The following is a 22,909-nucleotide window of genomic DNA, read 5'->3' as shown; positions in this document are numbered from 1 at the left end:
GCTGACTTAAGCCATCATGCTTAGCGGGCGATATCCAGAGGAGCCACAAAGACACAGTGGAAACTCACAAAGCATAATACCGCAGGGTCATTTGGGATGGCCTATTTCTGCACTGGTACAACTTTATATTGGCTGTTTTCTTTTTTACTGAGGAGCGTAGAATACACAATACTATAGTCAACTATAATTATAGTACAATGTATTAGGCCTTAAACGCTGTGGTCAGTTGATCTGTGGTTCACAACAGTCAGTTAAAGCTTCACTGAATAGCACAACACTCCGGTGGAGGCATGCAAACACACAGGGGCTCCACACTGTAGGGCTGGTATCTGGCACACAGCCTGTCCCATGTATTAAGCTATTTGGGCGTGTAGCGTGAAAAAAGGACAGATAATTGGGTTTATCTCCAGCGTATTTTTAGTTCCCGTTCCTCCACGCACAATTGACAAAAGACTGAAAGGGGTGTAGGGGGGATGGGGGGAGGGGGGTAAGGGAATGGGAGAGCAGAAAATGGTGAGAGGAGGAGGTGGGGAAGAAAAGAAATGGAGGTTAATAATGGGTATAGAAGGAGAAGGATTGTGCCACGGCGAAGTAGCCTGGCACGTGTCCAGGTTTGGTGGAGTGTGTGTGTGTGTGTGTGTGTGTGTGTGTGTGTGTGTGTGTGTGTGTGTGTGTGTGTGTGTGTGTGTGTGTGTGCGTGTGTGTGTGTGCGTGTGTGTGTGTGTGTGTGTGTGTGTGTGTGTGTGTGTGTGTGAAGGAGCAGCAGTGTTTCTGTCCGCCCACAGGCTCCAGTGCGGGTAGACGGAGCAGAACGAGGCCTCTGGGTGACTCCAAGGCTGCCCGTCAGACCCTGCTTATTTAAGAGAGCAACCTCGGGAAAACTTCAGCCAACGCAGGCAGTCAGCTTTTCCACCGTGCTGCAGAGCTCTCCGTTAACACAATGGCAAACGTCACAGCAGGGCATGAGAATAGAAAATGGGATGTTTTCTGCGCTGTGTGCTAAGGCAATCACGTGACGTGGATAAGTGAAATGAAGAAAAAGACAGAGCCGCAGACTGGAGACTGAAGTTGGAAACGTAAACTTTATTTGACAATAGCATAGGTTGGATGCCTTGTTTTTATGAATACATACATGCAATGACATGTTAGGAAAGAATGACAGCTTTGCCGGAGATGGGTGTTCAAGATCAAACAACAGTAAGGGGCTACAACAGGAATTATTCCATTTCGCTTTAAAGGGATAGTTCAGTATTTTTGAAGAGGGTATACGGTACATACGCATAGTATCCGTTAACAGTAATCTGACAGTCAGTGCAGTTACTATCAGAAGTTTGGAGGAGACAACGCTGCAGCAGAAGTCAGCATTCTACTGTACAGAGGGGGCCAGCAGAAAAAAGAAATGCTTTTTTCACAGCGTTTATAAATGCTTGCCTCAAAACTAAATGTATTTTTAAACAAGAAGAAGACAAGGACTTGGACACTCTGAGGGGTCGGATCTACTCTTTATCCCAAATAAAGAGTGCTAAATTGCCCTGGAGCCAATTTGATGAGGCTGTGTTGAAGTCCAGGGTGGGTTTTGATGGATGATGGACACAGTGTGAGTCCATGGACTAAATCACTGGGGAGGGGTGACAGGGACAGCTGAGGGTCCAGTGTGGAATCGATTGAAAAAGACGGTCAGCTCATAGGCTCACTCAGGGCTAAACCCAAACTATCTCCGTAGTAAGCCTTCTCCATCTATTCATGACCCCTCTGTTTGGATTTAATCAGGTCTTTCATTTTGAAACTTTCAGATATTTTAGCCTGATGGAGAAAACCTCTACTTCTGCTTTGGTGACCCTTTCTTGAAATATAAAAGTGTAATATGAAGATCTGATCAGAAAGGTTTCCCCTTCGTACTCAGCATATACAATATATAGAGACAGATCACACCGGAAACCTAAACAGTAAGAAACAACACGCAAAATGTGTTAGATTGGAAACCAACACAGAGGAGACAACAGGAATTCATGTGGGCACCCCTAAGGTCAAAGAGTCCTTTACGCCAATGCTTCCTCAAAATATCTTATCTGACGAGAGGCGCCTGCCATGGAATCAGAGCAACAGCAAAACTGACAACAGAACCTTGAGGTTGACAGACGAGCAAATCTTTTTTAGCAGAAATCCTATACCTTTATCTGAGGCTCCAGTGATTATAAGCAACCAATATCTAGCTGAGGCCCCAAGTCATATTGACAATCATTTCTCCAACATGTAGATGTAGATACAAAATTGCACGACAGCACACTGGTTATTGACTGGGAGCTTGAGCCATTTAAAAAAAATAAGATGACACCGCAATACCTAAACCAATGGTCGGGGCTCACTGTGTGTACATGTGTGTGTGTGTGTGTGTGTGTGTGTGTGTGTGTGTGTGTGTGTGTGTGTGTGTGTGTGTGTGTGTGTGTGTGTGTGTGTGTGTGTGTGTGTGTGTGTGTGTGTGTGTGTGTGTGTGTGTGTGTGTGTGTGTGTGTGTGTGTGTGTCCGAACAAAAAACACATTCAAACCCGGGTTCACATAAATGAACACTGCTGTGGGTCAGCGGAGGCCAGCAGAGATCAGATGGGTAAGGGTTAGGGAAAGATGGATAGAGAGATCAGTCAAAAGAGCCCTGTACTGGAAAAGTGCTGCTCTCTAAAGCACCATTCAGAAATCAGTCGCACAATATAGGAGAAATGAAAGCACTGATTTCAATGAGCTGGTTGTTGTAGTAAGTCGGGAGACACTTGTAGCACACTAAACGTTGATTCATCATCACATAAAAACTGTAACACAATAATGCATAATTGATAATGATTAAAATGACACATAAATGATTCATTGACGAGCACTTTGACTGGTAGTACATCGTAATGTATTTTCTTCAACAGCAAAAGTACACCCTGATGTAAGGTTACAAGCACTCCTTGGTTGGGAATTACTGTCTTAAACGGTTGTACTCTGACCCCATATTTTACAGGTATGAATTAAAAATGATGTGCATCGTAAAGGATGCACTCACAAGCCCTGTGTCTCTTTATGAGTGAGAGTTAAAAGTGTTCATAAACTCTTGCCGTTTTCAGACGCACAGAATGACAGTAAGCGACTACGAGCAACAGTATTCTTTAATTAACTGCACGTACTGTATCATCATCATAGATTCCCATTTTGTCATGTATTATATGCTCATCAAACTGCAGATTGACCTACGTATTCAAAGTGTAGGGCATTTCATATGTGTTAGCCTTTCTGTCGTATCTATCTGTAAAATGACTACATTCAAATTCAAGGGCTCTCCCGTTCACAGGCCGTTGGTACTGCTGTGTCCATGATGTATTGTAGCTAAGATGCACAGAACAAGATCTAATGCCACAGTATGACAGCTGGCCTTCACTGTCCTCCTCTGCCTAACCCCCTAGACATACCAACAACACATCTGTCACCTTTATGCTCCAGTCAATCTCATATTGATAGGGTGGGACACCTGGTAAATATCAAACACACGCGCACACATAAACCAGAGGGGGACACAGTAAATATAGGGGTTTTGTCGATAGCTGTCCACCACAGCAGAGGCTCATAGTATTTTTCGCTGACGTGCCGACTTTAAGAAATCAGTGCTTCACTTTTGCTGAGATAAAGGATTCGGGGCCAGTTAAATCTTATCATGGTCCGTGTGTGTCCGTTCATGCGGCGGCACATTAAAAAGTAACGGTGTGCTCCGTCTACAGAGGCTGCTGGCTGTTGGTAAGTGATGTTATTTTCACCTTATATTACCTTTTTGTGGGCAGATGGAGCTCACAAATTTTGGCACGTATGCTCGCAAGTACGTGTACACTCACACACACACTTGCACACACACACACACACACACACACACACACACACACACACACACACACACACACACACACACACACACACACACACACACACACACACACACACATATACACACAGGCCTCCAGTGGGACAAAAGCACATTAGCGCTGTCATGCACATTTCCCCTGGTTAGACTGAGGAAGGCTTTCTTGTACAAACACATAAAGACACAACAACAAGATAGTCCATTAACAGGATGTAACCATTAATGTGGATTCAACCTTTTTCCACTTAAGATAGATCCGCTGACCATGAGTGAAAGCCTAAAGAGGGTTTCAATTCAAGTATGTGTGTGTGTGTGTGTGTGTGTGTGTGTGTGTGTGTGTGTGTGTGTGTGTGTGTGTGTGTGTGTGTGTGTGTGTGTGTGTGTGTGTGTGTGTGTGTGTGTGTGTGTGTGTGTGTGTGTGTGTGTGTGTGCGTGTGTGTGCGTGTGTGTGTGTGTGTGTGTGTGTGTGTGTGTGTTTAATGGTGTGTACACTCAAAATAAGTCTCTAAATTGCCACAGCGCTTCATTGTATATCGCTAATATCCCTGGCAATCAATAGTCACATTATTCATTGTTTGAATATGTATTTCTCAGCCAGGGCACCACTTACACATATTCAAAAATGTCACATACACACACACACACACACACACACACACACACACACAACTAAATGAGTGCTCTCTCCACTGAAGCTGTTTGATCGACACACATAAAGAAAACAAGTTTGAGCAGAGTTCAAAATGTATTTGAGGTCAACCAGATAAAACACATCACAAATGACACAACATTGTCATCATAACAACGTTTGAAAAGTATAAAAATAAGTGTATCACTTGCTGCCGACCCCATCCGTCTCCAACAGTATATTGAACACCTCCTTTTCTCTTGTCCTGTCAGCTCTCATCTGACTCTGTTCAGTATGTCACTCATCTCTGCCGCACAACAGCAATTCAATGAGTTCTATTCCAGCAGTTCAACTATATTTACCATCAAGTTCAAACTTTTCTCGCTTTCAGTGATAAGACAGACAGCTACATTGTATAACATGAGGTGTATTACAGTAAGACAGGATTTTAAAGAACTTCTAGAATGAGGCACGGAATACTTTTCACAGTTAGTTGTTGTACAGTATGTCACTTTCCTTCACTGAGCCTATGGAATGACCAATGAGACAAAAAAAGGTTGTGCAAAAACATCTAACATTTTCCAACACTCGTTTGGTTGAGGAATTTTACATTCCATTTCATTCAATCTTGATTGTTAGTTTTATTTATTTTTATTTTTTTGTATGGTGTCAAATAGTGTGAGGCCTCTGTTTACTAGTGTTAAAATAATAATGATGTAAGAGCTACATTTTTAAAGTTGCTCTTACTGGTGGTCATTTATGAATGATTGCTCATTAAAGTGTTGCCCATATTGTTTACTACTTAAAGGATCATCTTTTTTATGGCCAACAAATTACATAGAAAGAACAAAACTAACAAATGCATTCTTTTTCTCTCTGACCTCACCTATCTTTTTCCAACTCCACCTTGATCATACTTGTTTTTAACATAGTTGTAAATCTCTCAAAACAAGTGACAAATATAGTTTCATTATTTTAAAAAGCCCAGTAATGTTGTATAAAAGCACAGTTGACTGTAGCACACTTTACTTCAAAGGGACTGGATTGATACACATTTGGTGTACCGGTGAATATTTTCAGCAGCAGGACAGCGTCTGTGGGATCGAACCAAGATAAACAGTGTTCCGTACTCACGTTAATAAAGGCATAAGTCACACAGTGCATCAGTGTGTTTCACCAATGTGTTTTTAATAGCTTGCAGACAACAATGGAGCTTTATGGCGCAGAGGAATAAGATATGAAATGACATGAAATACTTGTTTGTAGGATGAACTCATTATGGTTTCAATAATTTCATGCAATATGGTTGCAATTTAAAAAACATAGACAAAATAAGCCAAAATTAGAATTTCTATTAAAGAAGAATACACACTTACAATCTTGATGTGTGTGGACTAAAACTATAGGTCGAGGAGTGGCCACTACCCTTCTTTAACTCACAGTCATTTGTGGTATTAATAATATTGTTAGTAAACCATACTGTACTATAGCTATTAATATGCATGATCATAACCTTAACTCCTGTTATTACTGTCTACCTTGAATTTTAGTCAGCTGTTTCCAAAGGATGATGCCACATACAGTACACACGCTTTCTTATATGGTGCCCAGTTGTTTAAATTCCTTCTGTGTAGTTGATCTAAAAACACTGTTGTGGGTTTGCATAGTGTGGCATGAGTTACGGCTCAACCTCCAAACGTTGATTTGTTGATGTAGCGATAGTGTCCGCTCCTCTTTGCGCCATCCACATCTCCCTCTGCTCTCCTCAGCACCATTTCTTCCTTGGCATACCCTCGGTCAGGCTTATCCTTTGTAATGCCACAGTTGTTATGCAGAAGCCTGTTTGTCTTCACGTCTGTGCTCATAATCTTGCTATCCTGTGCCTGACATTTTTTTTTTTTTTTCGAAAGCGTCTTCCAACCCAATGATGCAATACAAAGTCCCACACGGAGCAATTTAACCTTAAAATGCTGACGCTGTTATCCAGTCTAAAGTCAGGAAAGTATTGTTGCCATTTAGTGCAACTAATGGTCATATTTAAGAGTTTGTCTAGCATTCATTTGTATTCATTAAATATTCCTACTTCCTGTTACCAACATCATAGCTTATGAATGCAACGCTATGTGGGAGGACGCGCTATCATCAGATCTTTACATTAGCATGTGAATGAACAACCAGGAATAGGATTCATAGGTCACTCTGAGAATTCTACACTATTACAATTGTAAAACTCAGTTAGTCATGATGCATAAGCTATGTTCAGTAAGCTTTGGGGTCTCTTTGATATTGGACTCAAATGAACAATAAACAATGGGTTTCTGGAAGGCCAGAGACATGCATTTTAATCGGACAGCACCACTTGCATCAATTGGGAAAGGGTTGTCAGTAATGTGGGCTATGTTGTAAATGTAATGATTTACTGGACTGAATTTGCAAAACCACTGGTATGTAAATAAATCTCAGACAAGACTCTTAGAAAAATGTGGACCAAGGGAAAAGCACTGGGCAAACATAAAATTCACAGCTTTTTATTCAACATGTTTCATAATACAGTCAGTGTATTGTTGTTGTTGTTGTTGTTAATACTGTATTTAACCTGGTTCTGCTACAACTGTGGTGTGACATGGTACACAAAAGTCAATTCAATTAAAGAGTAGGCAAGTGAGGGAAAGACCGAAAGGGAAAGCAGGGGGGGGCATACACATTCCTCAAAATAAGACAATGCATTAATGATTACAACAACACTTGGGAGGAGGATGAGGAGCAAAGCTCTGAAGCAGAACAAGAGCAGGACAGAGCAAGAGACATGATGCATTAATATGTTATGAGGACAAAAAGTGGATAGGACAACGCATCCTCGCTTTGCTACAATTAAGCTTGGTTTGTGTAGAGAGGGGAGAAATAATGGGCCATTGGAATGCTCCAACATGAACAATTGGTGTAATGTTTTATAATGCAACATCAACAATGCTTCGGAGAGAGAGCAGACCGCATAGTCCTATAGGAGCTGAAATGTGTACTGAACCATTGTGCCCCCATTGCCCTCTGGTCTGTAAAGAGCTCCAACTCTTACATAAGCACTACAGCCAGTCCAAAGAATAAACAAAGTCAACAAACATTGGGAAAGTTTAAGGCTGGGGAAAGTAGACTGCAATTGTCTTGTAGGTTGTGTCAAAAGAAAGTGTGCGCGAGCACTATCTTGGCTCCAAGACAGTGTCATCTTGTCGAGAGTATATCAAGATTGCCATGCCTGGGGTGATGGCGGCGCTTGGATTGAGGCATAGTCCGTTGAAAATAGAAGCCATGCAGTAAAAGAAACATGTTCCAGTATTATTCTGTCTTCACTTAAGGCCCAGACAATCAACGTAGCTGGCTGCATAGATTAGGCTGGTCATGTAGCAGATCAGAGCCAACCCTGGTGCCACCTCGTTATACTTTCTATGAGTTCTAATGTCTATTCTAATGTCACAGAAATCCTAGAAATCTCCATACCTATGAAAAGAAAACAACACAAAATAGTTAATAGAAATGAAGACATACTGTATTGTGAAATAATTATCTATTTTTTTCCCCATCAGACTTGGGATGCCATTAACAGGCATTGTCATACATGGCAAGCTATTTTATGACTCTACTTCACCGTATAACAAGCAAGAGTCCACTTATCCCAATCATCTCATTAAAAATCTGACAATAGTCAAAGTTGAAAACACGCTACGTTCTCATCCAGTTTAAAAAGATAACACTTTCTTCACAATTAAAGTGTTCCATTCAGCGTGACTTTTAATATGAAGCGGCTATAGCTTCCTGTGTAGCCTTGGGCCCAGATGTAAGTAAATACTAATTAATTGGTGCATAAAAATAGGTCTACATGATAATGACATTTAGCTGGGGTTTTTTGTCAGCAGATTATTGGAAGTGACATTCAAATGACAGAGTCTTTGCCAAGCTAAGTAACTAGTTAAGTAAGTCATTTTGATGTGTGTTTCAGTGTGTGTATGTGACTCACTCTGTGTCGTCAGCGGTTGGTGTGTTGTAGCTTTGGAACAGCGGCTGCATGAAGAGCCCCAGAGTTCCCACCACACACACCAGGATGAAGATCCACAGGAACAGGCGGTCTATCACCATGGCTACGTACTTCCAGTCTTCTATGATCTGGAACCAAACCACCAAGTTTAGGATATTAAAGGTCGTTAAGCCGGGTCTTACAATGACTATAATGGACACGGGTGAGCAGATCATCTGGTATAGCATAATGTTTTAACTCTTTGGGTCAGAAGAACATGAGCTTGGTAAGGGGTCTCTAAAGCCTTATGTGGTTTACGGTGCGGTTTTGTACTGAACATTAAGACTAGATCTGGCTTGCGTTTCCATTGCTGTCAGTATCTTTACTTGGTAGGACTGGTATCTAAGGAACAGAAATAGCTGCGGCAGCTACACAAGTATTGTGACATCATAGCAGTGCAACACCGTGTAGCCCTCCAATTAATTGTAACGAAGAGGAAGAATGCAACATAGTAAACATACAGGAACAATAGAAGACGTCCAGCAGTTCATATTCTCAAAAAACTAAATTACTATGTTTTTTTGCCCCCGTTTGCATCAACCCTTTTAATCTTCCCCTGGCCTTAATGTGCTTTATGTATAGCCTATGTAGTATTCCCCAGTTTGTAAAATTTGGAGTGGCCTTATGTTAGAAGCAGTGTCCTGAAAGAGTACACTGCAAACGCCAACATTTCCTGAGAGAGCCTTGCGTAATGTAAGCACTTCATCCTAAAATTGAAAATAAAAAAAACAGCAGTATGCTGAATCGCCAATGATATTAACGATCTTACATGTTTTACTACGTATAGGCCAACTGCAGTTCAAGAACAATGCTGCTACCTTGTTAATAGTGAGGATGGTGACTTGTTGCCTGAGACATTTAGCTTCAACCACAGTATTTTAGCAATAGCCTGCATCATGTATGTAGATATCAAATTAATATCACCCTGATTTATTATTTTGTTTCTGTATTAATAAAAGCTGGAGACAGTCAAATCTGATTTTTTCCAGGGTGTTTAAACAACTCACGGAAGTGTAGTGAGACTAAATGGAGTGAGTCTTAATTAACTGTCAATTGGACTCTTTTCAGAAAGTGTATTAAGCAGAGTTTGATTTTCTACTGCTGTTTGTGGCAATAAATCTTCAAGGAAACCCAGTGTATTTCACGGTAATGTTTTCCCTGCATTTCAGCCAGGAGCGCCGAGAGCTTGAGTGGCAGCTTGATGAAACATTTGCCACGAGCAATTACATCAGCATAAAAAGTTTGTAATATTTATTAAGTGTGGAAGTTTTGTGTACGTTTGGAGAGCCGAAGGCTGCAAATCTATAGGTAAGGGTTAGTTTTGAGTTCAGTTTGTTTGTGTTGAGAAATTGCAAGGTCTCCTGAGGATATCTGATCTTTTCAGAAAAACATATGAGTGATGGGTTGGAACAACGTCACAGGAGGACAAAAGCAAAAATTGAAACAATTTAAGACATGGCATGTTCCATTTCTGATCTGGCCCTGATAACCTCTTTATTCCTTGTGCAAATCTCCTCATTTCTCCCTTTTGAATCTTTGTCATCATCACCAATCTGAGTAATCTGCTTGTATAGGTCTTACCTTCCCTCGTTCTGTCTCAAATATGTGTTCTGCCCTCCTGTTCTTTCATCCCTTTATCCTATCTCTTCCTGTCCGTCATTACTTATCTTGTTTTTTTTTTCCATAACACCGGCTTAATCTCCTCACCCCTTCATCATCATCTTCTGTCTTCATGTGTTCAGAGATGTATTTCACTCCGTCCACCGCCTCCTCCAGGTCTGCATCCCACTGAGTAGCCACACGCCTCCGGTTGTCCGTGAACCCGCCGCCCCCGTCCGGGAGGTCGCCCACCTTCCAGCAGAAGTTTGGCGCCACGTCCTCGTTCACGTAGAAAGAGTCTGCGTCTGTTCGGATACCGCCCAGTCTGATGTTGGAGCATTGCTTCTTCTCTTTGCCGCTCGTGGTTTTGCTATTGCCGGTGGCGGAGGTGCTACTGCGGTTGGGATACTTTCGGCGGAGTTTATCGCGGCCATTGGAAGACCCTGGACGTCTCATGAAGAGGAAGGTTGGCAGGCTGACCAGGAAGAGGCGTTTGACCCAGTCGGGCATGTGGTGGGTGGAGGGGGAGCGGTGGTGCACGTTGAGGACGCAGACGGTGCACACAGTGGAGAAAGTCACCAGCGACATGGTGAACATCAAGTATTTACCTTGGATAGAGAGTTTTTGGAGAGAAAAGACGATAATGCCATCATCAAACAAATGAATCAAACTTGACATTTTTACTTCTGGTCTTTTTACGATGCTAGCATGGAGAACATGGCTTTGCTCCGATGTGATAAATTCCTTCCTGGCGCTCTATAGAAGTAGCTTGTGTCAAACCACGTCGCCTAGAAGATGTTGTTTACATCTCCAATATCCCTCAAAGAAATCGGTTTGGTTGAGTTTGGTTTCGTCAATGCTCATCCACTGCTGGTTTGACTATCCATAGGTCAAATGACGGTCTCTCATATATATAATTTGCATGTTACTTTGTTCAATAACTACTCAGTCACAATGGAGGGTCAGGTAAGCCCATATCTTCCCCAGCTGGTCAGACTATCAGACATTACACAAGGCAAAAGACTCCAAGCATTTGTAGGAATTAAACAAAACTTGTATTCTTTCTGGCAATACCTTTTTTCGTTAATTTACAAGGTAATGCTGCTCTCAGTGCCTTAGAAGTTTGCTGGTCTGGGGCTCTAATATGGACAGTCACCCAATACACAGTCACTCAATTTAATCTTGTATCCAAACTCTACTCTCTAATTACTCAGTCCAGAGCACAACAATTGGCAGGTTGTAGAAGTTGGAAAAATGACTTGGGTCTTCTCAATATGAAGTGGTCCAGGGTGTGGTCAAACATTCAACTTGCTTTGAGAAACACTAACCATCAAAATATATACCATCCTTGTGTCATGAGAACACATTTCACCCCGGCGAAACTCAACAAGTTTTCCCCAAAACACTCCCCTAACTGCCCATTGTGTCTCCAGGCACATACATTCATATGATATGGGACTGTACAGTGGTCAATTACATTCTGGCGCTCTGTGTCATCAGCACTGTCAGCAACCTTTGGAAAAAGAATGTAACTTCTTCCCCTGTATTTCTCCTGCTGAATGATGACTAAGGATGAGACTTTCTCATTCTTTGCCATCATATTACATTGGGGGGGGGGGGGGGTGCCTCTAATAAAAGTTCACTTTCTTTAGGGGGTTCATTGCCACATTATTCATTCAATCAGTGCAACAACAGAATAATCTCCTACTCGCCAACATGCTGCTCTGACGTTCCAATTTCAATACTGTTTTCGTTTACTCATTCCAATGGCTTATACTTGTTTGCTAGTTAATTTTCTTTTTTTAATTAAAGTCAGCTCTTCCTGCATGTTTCACATTAAAATCCTGGAAAAGAGGGAATGTAAGTTTTTTTTTTTAAATGTGAAACACTGCAGGAAGTGTTATTTCTCATCACGAGCCACTAAATTAGTGAGTGAAAACAGTATTTCTGTGAAAAAGAGAAACTCAGAGCAGATAAGTAGTGACGATTACATTACAATTACTGTTGTTGTACTGATGGATTCGCAAATCGAAATGGGAACCAATCAGAAAATTGGGAACTGTGTGATTTAAAATGAAATAAACAAATCAGAGATAATAGGAATATTAACTCCCTTTTCTAATAAAGGCCTAATTCTCGTTACTTGTACAGTGAATAATGGCCCTTGGCACCATTTGGAAACTTGATGCTGTAAGTATGAAGCTTAAAAAAAACCTAATCCTACCTAATCTTAATGCTTTCAATTTTTCTTAATTCAGTTAAGCAACATTTGACTGAAGGATATGTTTATTTACTTTGTTTTCTATTTGAGAACATATTAAACTGTGACTTCCATAAAAAAACATTGGTTACACTTTTCAATATAGTTACATTACTCAACAGTTAGTTAAGGCTTAATTAATGCTAAATAAGCATTAGCTAAGAATAAACTAACCACTTAAAGCATGAACAGTTAGTTAACTAAGCAGCTATGCTTAGTTAATGCTTAACTAAGCATTAGGTATCTAAGCATTAATGCTTGGGAAATGGTGTATATGCATTAAGTATACATTTACTAACCCTTTATAGCAGTAACTAAGCCTTAACTAACTGTTAATTAAAGTACCCTTATTGTAAAGTGTTATTTTGCGTTTTTTGACCATTTTAAAGAAATAAGCAGAGAACCTGGCATGTTTTAGATTTGTTTTTTGTTATGTTTTTTTTTTTTTTGGGGGGGGGGTTCCAATTTATTGAATTGCTAACTCAATCACATGTGTCTACACAGTTGCATGTAGACACGCGTGACTGCGACTGACCTATGAGTGGCACAGCGAGAGAGGTAGGTGGCACTATCTTTGAGATCAGCAGCAGAAACACAGTGAGTGCCAGCAGCACTGAGATACACAGCGTCATCTTCTCCCCGCAATCTGACGGCAGGTAGAACACCAGGATAGCTAGTGAGGTGATCAGCACACATGGGATGATCAGGTTAATGGTGTAAAACAGCGGCTTCCTCTGGATCACAAAATCATAAGTGATATCCAGGTAGGTGATGTCGTTGGGGTCAATGTTTTTGCGCGCCGGGAGCGAGACAATGTCCCACTCTCCGCTGGGCGTGAAGTCGTCGCGGCTGGCGAAGTCGCTGGTGAGCATCAGGTCCAGTTCTGTGTGGTCGTAGGTCCAGGAGCGGAACTTGAGCGTGCAGTTCTGCTGGTCGAAGGGGAAGTGCTGCACCTCGATGGCGCAGGCCGACTTGTATATGGCCGGCGGGAGCCAGAAGATGTCTCCCGTGTTGGAGACCACCGCGTTGCAATAGAAGGACACCTCGTACACGCCGTCAGCACTGTGAGAGTTAGAGAAAGTATATGGATTCAGAGTATACAATAAGACATGTTGGGAAGTGTCAGCTGTCAGATCACTGTTGACCGTGCTGCTTTCGCCTGATGATATAGTTCTCAGACAAACACAAATACTCCCTCTTACTAATCCTCTTCTCTCCACAAAAAAAGAAATCGTCTTCGAAAAGAGAGAATGCCCCATTTAATCCCCTTTGGAAAAACATGCTTATTTTAGCAGATTTTCTTGCTGGTAATGACTTAACTGTGATATTAGAAAATCTGTTTTTCTCTGTTGAATAATATACTGTAACTCCATCAATACCATACTGTAAACCATTAATATGAGGCCACCACACACTCAACACACATACACTGTAGAAAAACATCACTGCACCAGATCAGCTTAATTAAATACTGACTAATTGTTCTTCTGTTTAGTGGGAAGACATGCACATACTTGTTGTACAGCACTATATCCGGAAGCCAGATGTGTTTGGATGGTATTCGTAGTTTCTTGATGCCCTCGTACTTCTCCGGGTCCCATCTCAGCCTGTAGTCATTCCACTCCTGCAGAGAGAGCGTTTATGAGCTCTTTTACTGGCAAACAATCACACATATTGTTCACAGGCTTTATATCAAACACTGTGTGTGCACTATAGGCAGTTAGAAAGATTGTATTTTATACCTGAAACAGCCACAAGTTGGTCGTCATTATCTGTTCTCTCTCATTCTGCGAGAAAGCAATAGCAAAGTTGTCATACAATGAGCATCATTTCGATAAGGTTTCACTTTACAATAGGAATGGTTGAATGAATATAATGCTGTCTGCTGGCAGTGGTTTTAGCAAGCAAACTGAAGGTCAAACCCAAATACCAAAGCTCTGCCTTAGGGAATGGACACTATGACAAACATTTCAACACCTTCGCAAATGTCACAACAAGGGTTGCATAGGGCTGAAGTATGGACGATATATTTGCTACATGCTATATATACTGCAGAGCTGTTCTGCATTTTATTGAGCAGGAATGTCCACCTTGAGTAAATATCTTCAGGCAAAAGTTAATTAATTATATGTTGTTGCACTATTTAGAATAAATTCAGATGTCGAACATAACTTTAATGCCACATAAACTAAACTAAAGCATCTTATCTTTTAAATGAATGGGAGGTGAAGTTTGATGTGACTGCAGTAAAAGCTGTCTTGTGCTTACAGGAACATGAGGAATATGTCAGTCAGCCCCAGTCTCCAGTGTTGGGAAGTAATGCATTATTTATCCACTTCTCACATTAATTAATTTTAACGAACTAGGATCAGTCATTTTAACACTCCTACTAACCCTAGTGACACTGAGTTTATTTGACATGTTTGATTATGCTTGTTTTTTATTTACAAGGGTTTGTATGGAAGTGTGGATATCACTTTCATTTGTGTATTCAGTATGGTAGCTACACCTGCTAGCTTGGCACAGGGACCAGACATTGGGGGAAGTTGGCTAGCTTAATACGGAGGAGTGGGAATATGCCCTCCAAGCACTTGAACGGGTCACCATTGGTAAGCCTATAGACTTAGGAATTACTTGGTTTAGTTCTGCATTTGGACTGTGTTTGAACCCTTCTGGAGTGCTGTGTGCAGCCACCGTGGCTAACGAAGAGCTAACTGTTAATGGTTAGAAATGTCTTCAAACTGTTGTCTTTCTGACTGTTGAACCAAAGTGTTCTAAAACATTAAATAAAGAGAATGAGACTTATGTGTGGAGGCATTGGAGTTGGAAAGCACTTTAGTGTTTAGAAGCCCATTCCATGAGGTGAAAACTTCGGGACAAAAATGTTATGATGTTGTATAAAAAATTCCACCATCATATAAGATCTTGTGTAGATCTTGCCAGCTCAATGATGTAGCTGAATTTAAGCATGTTAGTTTATGAGTTTATGGTACATAACATTTATTCATCTTCATACAATATTCCAAAAACATAAAAATCCAGAGATGGATCACTTAAAAAAAGACATACTATATATACTGTATCAGTGTGCAGTCCGTCCCAGCATGCATTGGGTGTGAGGTGGTGCTCATGCTGGACGGTCACCTATCTGTCCCAATGTTACATTCAAAGAGACAGACAGACAGATTCAGACGATTGTTTCTAAGCTGTTCACCTAGCCTGCACTTAAGACTCCGGCAGTGAGGGCAGGGAATCTTTCGGCTCCGTGAGAGTGGTTAGTGACACTTCATCAACTCACTGCTATCAGGTGACATTGTCACTGATTGGCATTGATTGAGGCCAGGTGTGGGGAGTCTATATATGCCCTGAGGCCCCCAGTGCTCTGTGCTGCTCATTGTCTCACCTTCAGAGCTAGTGAGAGGTTCTTTCTGTGGTTTCTCTAGTGTCAGGGTTTCTACAAACACATATTAGTAAGTTGTGTGTATTCCAGCTGCAGCAGTGGTTCAGTTTTTCCTTTAAGTGCTTTATTTCTTATTGGTAGCCTGTGGTGGCCCTTGACAGTTTTTTGGGTTTTTTTTCACCCCTTCCGCATCCATCGCAATTGTGATTTAGTGGTTATCCCTTCGGTATAACTGTCAGACACCCCTGGGTCCACACCTGCCCCCCCCCCCCCTCCTTTCCCCACACCGGCAGTACGATGCATTATCAGAACGCTTTTATTATAGCCCATATAATGATGTCATATTTCTTAAGTGCGCTTATTTATTCAGTGCTGTTATAATATTTATGCAGCTGTTTTATCTAAGTTGCATTTAAGGTGGGCAGGGCCCAGTCACTGTACTGAAGAAAGTAACAAAACACTGAACAGTTTCACCCCCTTTAGTTATAGAGAAGTATATTAATATCAATAGCGCTAATCGATGACCATGACACTGCATGTTTAGGAATAAAATGTAGAATACATGTTAGAGGTTGTGATTCTTCTTTCACAGTAAAGTGCAAAGCAGGCAGCCTTCATTTTTTTTAAAAAGCCTCAATATCTGAAAAGACATTCAAAAAGGACAACGCACAAGAATTGCCGGAAGCCTAAGAAGATATGAATTCAAGTTGTCAGGTCTAGGTGACAAGACACATCTAGCATAAAGAAGCAGAGGTGCAATGAATTCATTGTGACCAGGCTGCAGTGATATTAATACTGAATCGACTTTGTTTAGAATTTTTCAGCAAAACATATGATTTATGAAAACACATCAAAAAGGGTTTTGGTTATGCACCTATCAATATTGTGTCAGAGTATGGATGTCACAAAGAAAAAAAGTCATTATTTAATGAGCATTCTTGTATTAATTCTATTCTTGTTTTTATTATTATTAATATCATCTGTCCAAGGATTGGTTAAGGCAGTGGTTCTCAATTATTTTCTGTCATGCCCCCCCTAGGGGACCGAAATGTTTTCGTGAGGTTTGCATTTCATTCAAAACATTTTTAAACTGTAAACATAGTTAAGGTGGTGTTTTTTATTATTATAGGCCAATAGGCCTTCTGTGATGCGATAACCTATAATTCATTAATGTTATTATTAGTCTACTTGCTTGATTTCGTTTTGAATAGCCTACAGAGACACTTGGATACACATGTGGACATTTATTTACTGCAAATCGCAACCTTTCGCGCGGATATGACCATACACAAGCACACATCGGGCTTGCTAGCACCTAAAAAAATTAAAAATAAAATTGCCTTGATCAAGGCAGTCCGCGCCCCCCCTGACAACTCACGGCGCCCCCCAGGGGGGCGCGCCCCACCATTTGAGAAGCACTGGGTTAAGGTAATAGTTGCGGGGGAATGGAAGTGTGTAAATGTTTGTTAGTATAAAACTGTTATACAAAATGCAATAACGATTGTTTATGAAAGAGTCAGGATGTCTTTGTTGTTGAATAACAATGTGAGAAGAATGAACATTCTGTGATAATCTGCATTTGTGCGTGCGTGCAAATGTGTGTTTTTTGTAATATAAATGTACTCACTACACTGATGAGCTGAGACAGAGACACCTGTATGGAGATGGTGACCTGCTGGCTCTTATTGACAGCCGGTCTGATCAGTTTGTTGTAGCGCTCAGGACCCAACAGGTAGTTCACCAGCCGCTCCTCTGCATTCTCTGCCCTGCTGCCTGCATCATTCACAACACAGAGAACACATAGCACTTTGAATCATCAATTCCTTAGTTATTGTTTTCTACATTAACAATATAGTTGATTGCAACCGTGCTGCTCTGAAAATAACAAAGTATTTCCTATTGGCAAACGATATAAACCCTGTTCGTGGGAGAATTGCGTGTCCCTTTTCATCGTGACATCAAATATAATGTCAGCATCTAACGTGTGTTTCAGTTCCATGCATGATATCCTCTCTATCTATCAAAGCCAGCAAGCCTTCACGTCAGTGTCCTCATGAATGATGAACAATAAACAAGTTGGCTGTAAATGAAGTAAATTAACCAAAGGGCAACCAGGCTAAATCACATGTTCCCTAGTGTGTGTGTGTGCGTGTGTGTGTGTGTGTGTGTGTGTGTGTGTGTGTGTGTGTGTGTGTGTGTGTGTGTGTGTGTGTGTGTGTGTGTGTGTGTGTGTGTGTGTGTGTGTGTGTGTGTGTGTGTGTGTGTGTGTGTGTGTGTGTGTGTGTGTGTGTGTGTGCGCGCGTGTGTGTGTGTGTGCATTACTGCTGGGTTTTGGAGCAAGAGAACAAACAAATATCCAGCCATGCATCCATCCATCCCTGTGAGAGGATCCCTGAAGCTTTGTGTCTCCTCAGCCCTAAATTATTGGTTATGTAAAAGCGATCGTATGAATTAGTCAGAGGCAGAATGCTTTTTGACCCGGGTCTCCTGGCATCCACAGCCATTATGTCCACATTGTCAAACCGAGTGACAACAGCGCGGAGAGCGTTTAATATCTGCAACGCTTCTCCCCCTCTGTGCCGCATGAATTTGCTGTCATTGTACCATTGCGTGCTGGGAAGGCTGAGTGAGCATGGGCGTCCCTCTTTATGTCAAAGGCCCCCCTGTTGTGTCGTCATGTCACAGCAAACGCCAATGATTCCAGCTATGTCTAAGCCAGATTGGCAAGTGGATCTATGAGAAGCTAATGGAACTACAGCTTTTCAGAATATAAAGCAGTTGAACATTGAGGAAAAACCTGAATAGTGTATTTTCTGCAGGAGAAATATGTTAAATTGAGGGTTATCCATATAGTTCAAGGCCTTAATCCCATTTACATTTTATCTGAAGTGCCCTTCATGCAGAAGTGTGGCCTATATGTTGTGTGTGAACATTAGTGGCAGTGTTTTAGATTACAGCCTGCAGTTACTAAGTCTAATTATATAGTTAGTATAGAGTGTTTTATATATTAGTACCTAAACAAAGGAAATATGTAAGACAAAGGCTTAGGGTATAATGGGATAAAAATCTTAGAGATTTAGAAATCAAATGGTATTTTTTATTTTGAAGTGCCAATTAATTATTACAGGGCACAGTTAGATTGTTACTGTAGGGAGGCAGGACTCACAAGAAACCTGCGTATTTGCTTTATTGCTGAGAGGAATAATGCCACTCTCCGCTCTGTTAAGTAAGAAGCAGGAGCCAAAAGCCAGATGGCTTAGTTTAGCAGAAAGACTGGAAACAATGGCAAGCAGGGCATGAATCCCCCATATATCCCCCATAAAATTAGCATTTTTATGAGGCATAATTTAACTGATACTTGGCCAAGACCACTAACTTCTAGAATCTATGCTGGTTACCTGGCAATTAGTCCCAGAAAACCAACTTTATTGAGATGTACTGTATAGTATAGAATACTTTTTTATGTGTTTATTCATGAGTTATTCCAGTTTACAGCCAAGTGTACTTCAAATATTTGGCATGGCACTCTAATGACACTTTTTTAACACATTTTCTAAAAAGTATCAAAATGTATGCAGCTGAACCACATTAATTTTCTGTGCCCGTATTACCCACAATGCAACTCAAACATCTGTAGTATGGTTTGCGATGTGTTAAACTAGTACTGGCCCCACTCTACACCCCCCGATTTGTTTACATTTTCAAACTTGTCTTCAGCAACAACTGATGCTGACTTGCATGACATGACTTACTGCAAAGCAACACATCAGACTTCACAAAGCTCCCTCTTGGGCAAAAAAAAAAGTTAGATAACTTTGTTTCTACAAATGCAGTTACCGAAGCCCAACACCAGCAAACAGACTTGTGTAAATGGGTGGAGTTCCCCTCTAAGTGAGAGGTCACCACCACTATTATCGTGTAAGTCCAATGGACCTGGATTCGAACCCGGGTCTGCTGTGACGAGGACTGAGCCTCATTAGGGTGCGGGGGGCTCCAACCGCTACACCATAAGGCCCCCCCCCCCTGGGCAACTGGGTATTTTTAGACATACTGCATCTGACCAAATGTATTGAGACATCCTGAATATATTTCTGTCATTCCAAATAGCAGGGAAGTATGGGGATTGGAACACAACCATTGTAACTTGTGGGCTGTATTATTGATGTCCAAATGCAACATGGGAGGGTAAGATGACTCTTTATTATCCTGGAACTGTGTGTGCTTCAGTTGAAACACTGATGCAGTGGCTGAGGACTAGTGCTGAACATCTTTGCCATAGTACGAAGCCCAGGCCAAGTCTCCAGGCCTCCGGGGAAAAGCAAACACTCACAACAACATGCTGAGAGACACAGAGAAGTGCTATATGCCTCCATGGTGTATTACATCATTTCAATAATTTAGACCTAAATTCCAGAGTATCTTTTCCTTGATGGATGGTACAGTATAGTGCCTGTCATACCTGATCATTGTCAGAGTCCATTTATCTTTGTAGGGCAGATATATACATTATTGTCTCAGATGTATTGTCTTGTTCTTTTATTTTTAAAGCCCTGTTGAAAGATAAGTCTAATGCTAAAGCCTTTAGCCTATAAACTAATACAGCACCATGGGGAAAAGATGCTAAAATTCGACGGCCCATAGAAGAAAACCTAAATCAAGGTCACGTTAGTGTGGCTTTTCTTTGTGGACAGCGAAAGACACATTCAAGTGTTCTGCCCCAAAGACAGAAGACGGTGCTGTCTTGGCAGTAGCAGGTATAAAATAACCCTGTGTAAATTATTCATAGGGCCCATCTGCTTTTACGTCCAAGTATTTTTAAGAGTATGGGCACTACATATAAAACCCTGAGGCTGACTGATGAAGTTGTTGCAAAGAGTTTAGTTAAGACATAACAGAGCCTTACATCATGTGTATGTTTGGGACACGGGGGTATAACGTAAATCAGAATACACACATACTGTATATAAGACGGGCTGTGTCGGGTCAATTAGACAATGCTCCTCTAGGCAATGTGAACTAAACCCGAGGCTGTTTATGTCAAAAATGCTATTTACAGATTCAAAGTCGACCGGGGAGTTATTTACACTCTACAGGAACACACAACATACAACATGGTGATGGTTCCTTCAAAGCTGTTTGTGACCTCCGTTTGCACTTAAGATATTTCAGAATTTACAATTTGGCTTTTGTTCTGTTGAGAGAAAAATAAGTGTGATTTGAAGCAGTGATATCCGTGGCATGTGGAGAAGAGTTTGAAAAGCATTCAACCATTAAAAAAAAAACGGCCGAATGAATAATTAAATGTGAAAAAAAAAAGACTAGAGTCAGCCTTTTTTGCCAACTGTCCTCCAACATTGCTAAGATCAGTTGTTTTCCCCCTTGGAGATCCTTCATCTCGTGCCTTCAGTGTTTTGAAAGTCCTGACCCCCGGGCCCTGGCTATATACTGATGACCTCCAGTGTAAAGACAGCTGAGCTAAGGGATAGCAATCATGAACTTATGGATATGTTTAGTTAATTGTGTTGTGACTAATTTCCATTCCATGCATCCTCCTGCTTATTACACAATATTCAATTCAATGCAATGACCTTTACATCAACTCCAGAGACACTGAGGCATGTTGCCCTCATTTACAGTGACAATGAGCAAGAGGATACGCACACACATATAATGATATAGAAGAACATAACAAGTCCTGAAAGGCTGAACTCCAACTTGTTTATTTCCAGTCACATGTGCCTCAGCAGATGGCGTTATTACGTAAGTGAACGACTAATGCATACGGACATATGCAATGCCAAGAAGAAGAAGCAGTTCGTTCAGCTCGAGTCGGCTTTAAGGTTTCTCCCATAAAGAATAACATATACCAGATTATCTACAGGTCACTAAATTCATCTTGAGGCAAGTTATCTCTTCTGCTGAGTGACACTCGTTCACTGATATTCTTAAAAGATTTCTGCGCGATGGCAAAGTTGTGTGTGTGTGTGTGTGTGTGTGTGTGTGTGTGTGTGTGTGTGTGTGTGTGTGTGTGTGTGTGTGTGTGTATTTCAGCACCATGGACAGCGTCACAATGCATCAAAGCGTAAAAGGCTCTTGACTTTCGAATCTTGACGAAACGTTTCGATCTGAACAGTATGTAGCGTGTCGCGTCGCCTGCACTCAGAGATACTACTTTGTGAAATGTCAAGAATGCGAAAAAGAACTTACTTGTGAGAGAGAGGATGGAGAGCAGGAGAACCGTGCTGGCAGTCATGTCCTCTCTGCTTCCCTCTGTGGGCAAACTTGCTCTACTTTTTCCTATTGTCCTCCAGATTTAAAAAAAGAAAGAATGGAAGGAAGGTAGAAAGAAAGGAGCGCCCTGGCCGTGCACTGCTGTGTTTATATCCCGCCGCGATACAGTAAGCCTCCCTCTGTTGTTACATCTCCCTCCTCTTCTCTGCGCTCGCTGCTACACACCTGCTCCGCTCGCTCCTCTGCTGCCGGAATATTGAGCGGCGCAAAAACATGGACGCAAGAAGAAACTTTGGCCACTGTTATCAACCGGATATTTGTAGAAAACGAGTGTTGGGTAAACAGCATGTTGGTCTTTTTTTTTCAAATTATTATTATAGGCTATTTGAAAAATATTTGGTCTGCCCGCCGCCTCAGCCACAACCAAAGAGCCACGGTGACATTTAAACCGATCTCCATCCCAATCCAACCGCTAAAACGAATGCGAGGTTGTTGTTGTTGATGTGCCCGAAAACACAATCCTCACTTATCTCCTTATTCGGTGAATGAATAAAACCGCCCACAGTTAAGTTCGCTATCATCCGATGAAGCGCAGACACGTTCTAGTGCGTAGGGAAGAAATCGGAGCAGCTGCTGAAAAAAAGTGCCGGGCGCACAAATAAGACGCGTGTTGTAGGCTTACATCGGATCCTCGGGATACGTTTCCCAGGCGTTAAAGTCCAAAAAGAGGCCCGTGTTGCCCTAAGGTGAAGCAGTAGGTGTGTGTCTGTGGGTCGGGTCGGTGTGTGTGTGTGTGTGTGTGTGCTTCTGTGTAGGGGGTGGGGGGTGGTGTGTGTGTG

The 22,909-nt window shown here is 41.5% G+C and overlaps 1 protein-coding gene across 1 annotated transcript; it reads right to left on the bottom strand.

The window, feature by feature from the left end:
* Positions 1 to 8,519: 8,519 nt before the first annotated feature.
* chrnb5a (cholinergic receptor, nicotinic, beta 5a) lies at positions 8,520 to 22,092 on the bottom strand (the record flags this gene model as incomplete). The annotated part of the gene is made up of 7 exons (XM_080029598.1): positions 8,520 to 8,669; positions 10,288 to 10,787; positions 12,975 to 13,501; positions 13,954 to 14,063; positions 14,182 to 14,226; positions 17,467 to 17,612; positions 22,047 to 22,092. 7 exons carry the CDS (start codon positions 22,090 to 22,092, stop codon positions 8,520 to 8,522), a joined length of 1,524 nt encoding a protein of 507 aa, XP_079885724.1.
* Positions 22,093 to 22,909: the final 817 nt, after the last annotated feature.

The sequence above is a fragment of the Ammodytes marinus genome, assembly GCF_949987685.1.
Source record: "Ammodytes marinus genome assembly, chromosome: 6".
NCBI lineage: Eukaryota > Metazoa > Chordata > Actinopteri > Uranoscopiformes > Ammodytidae > Ammodytes > Ammodytes marinus.
This window is presented reverse-complemented; position numbering and strand designations above follow the sequence as displayed.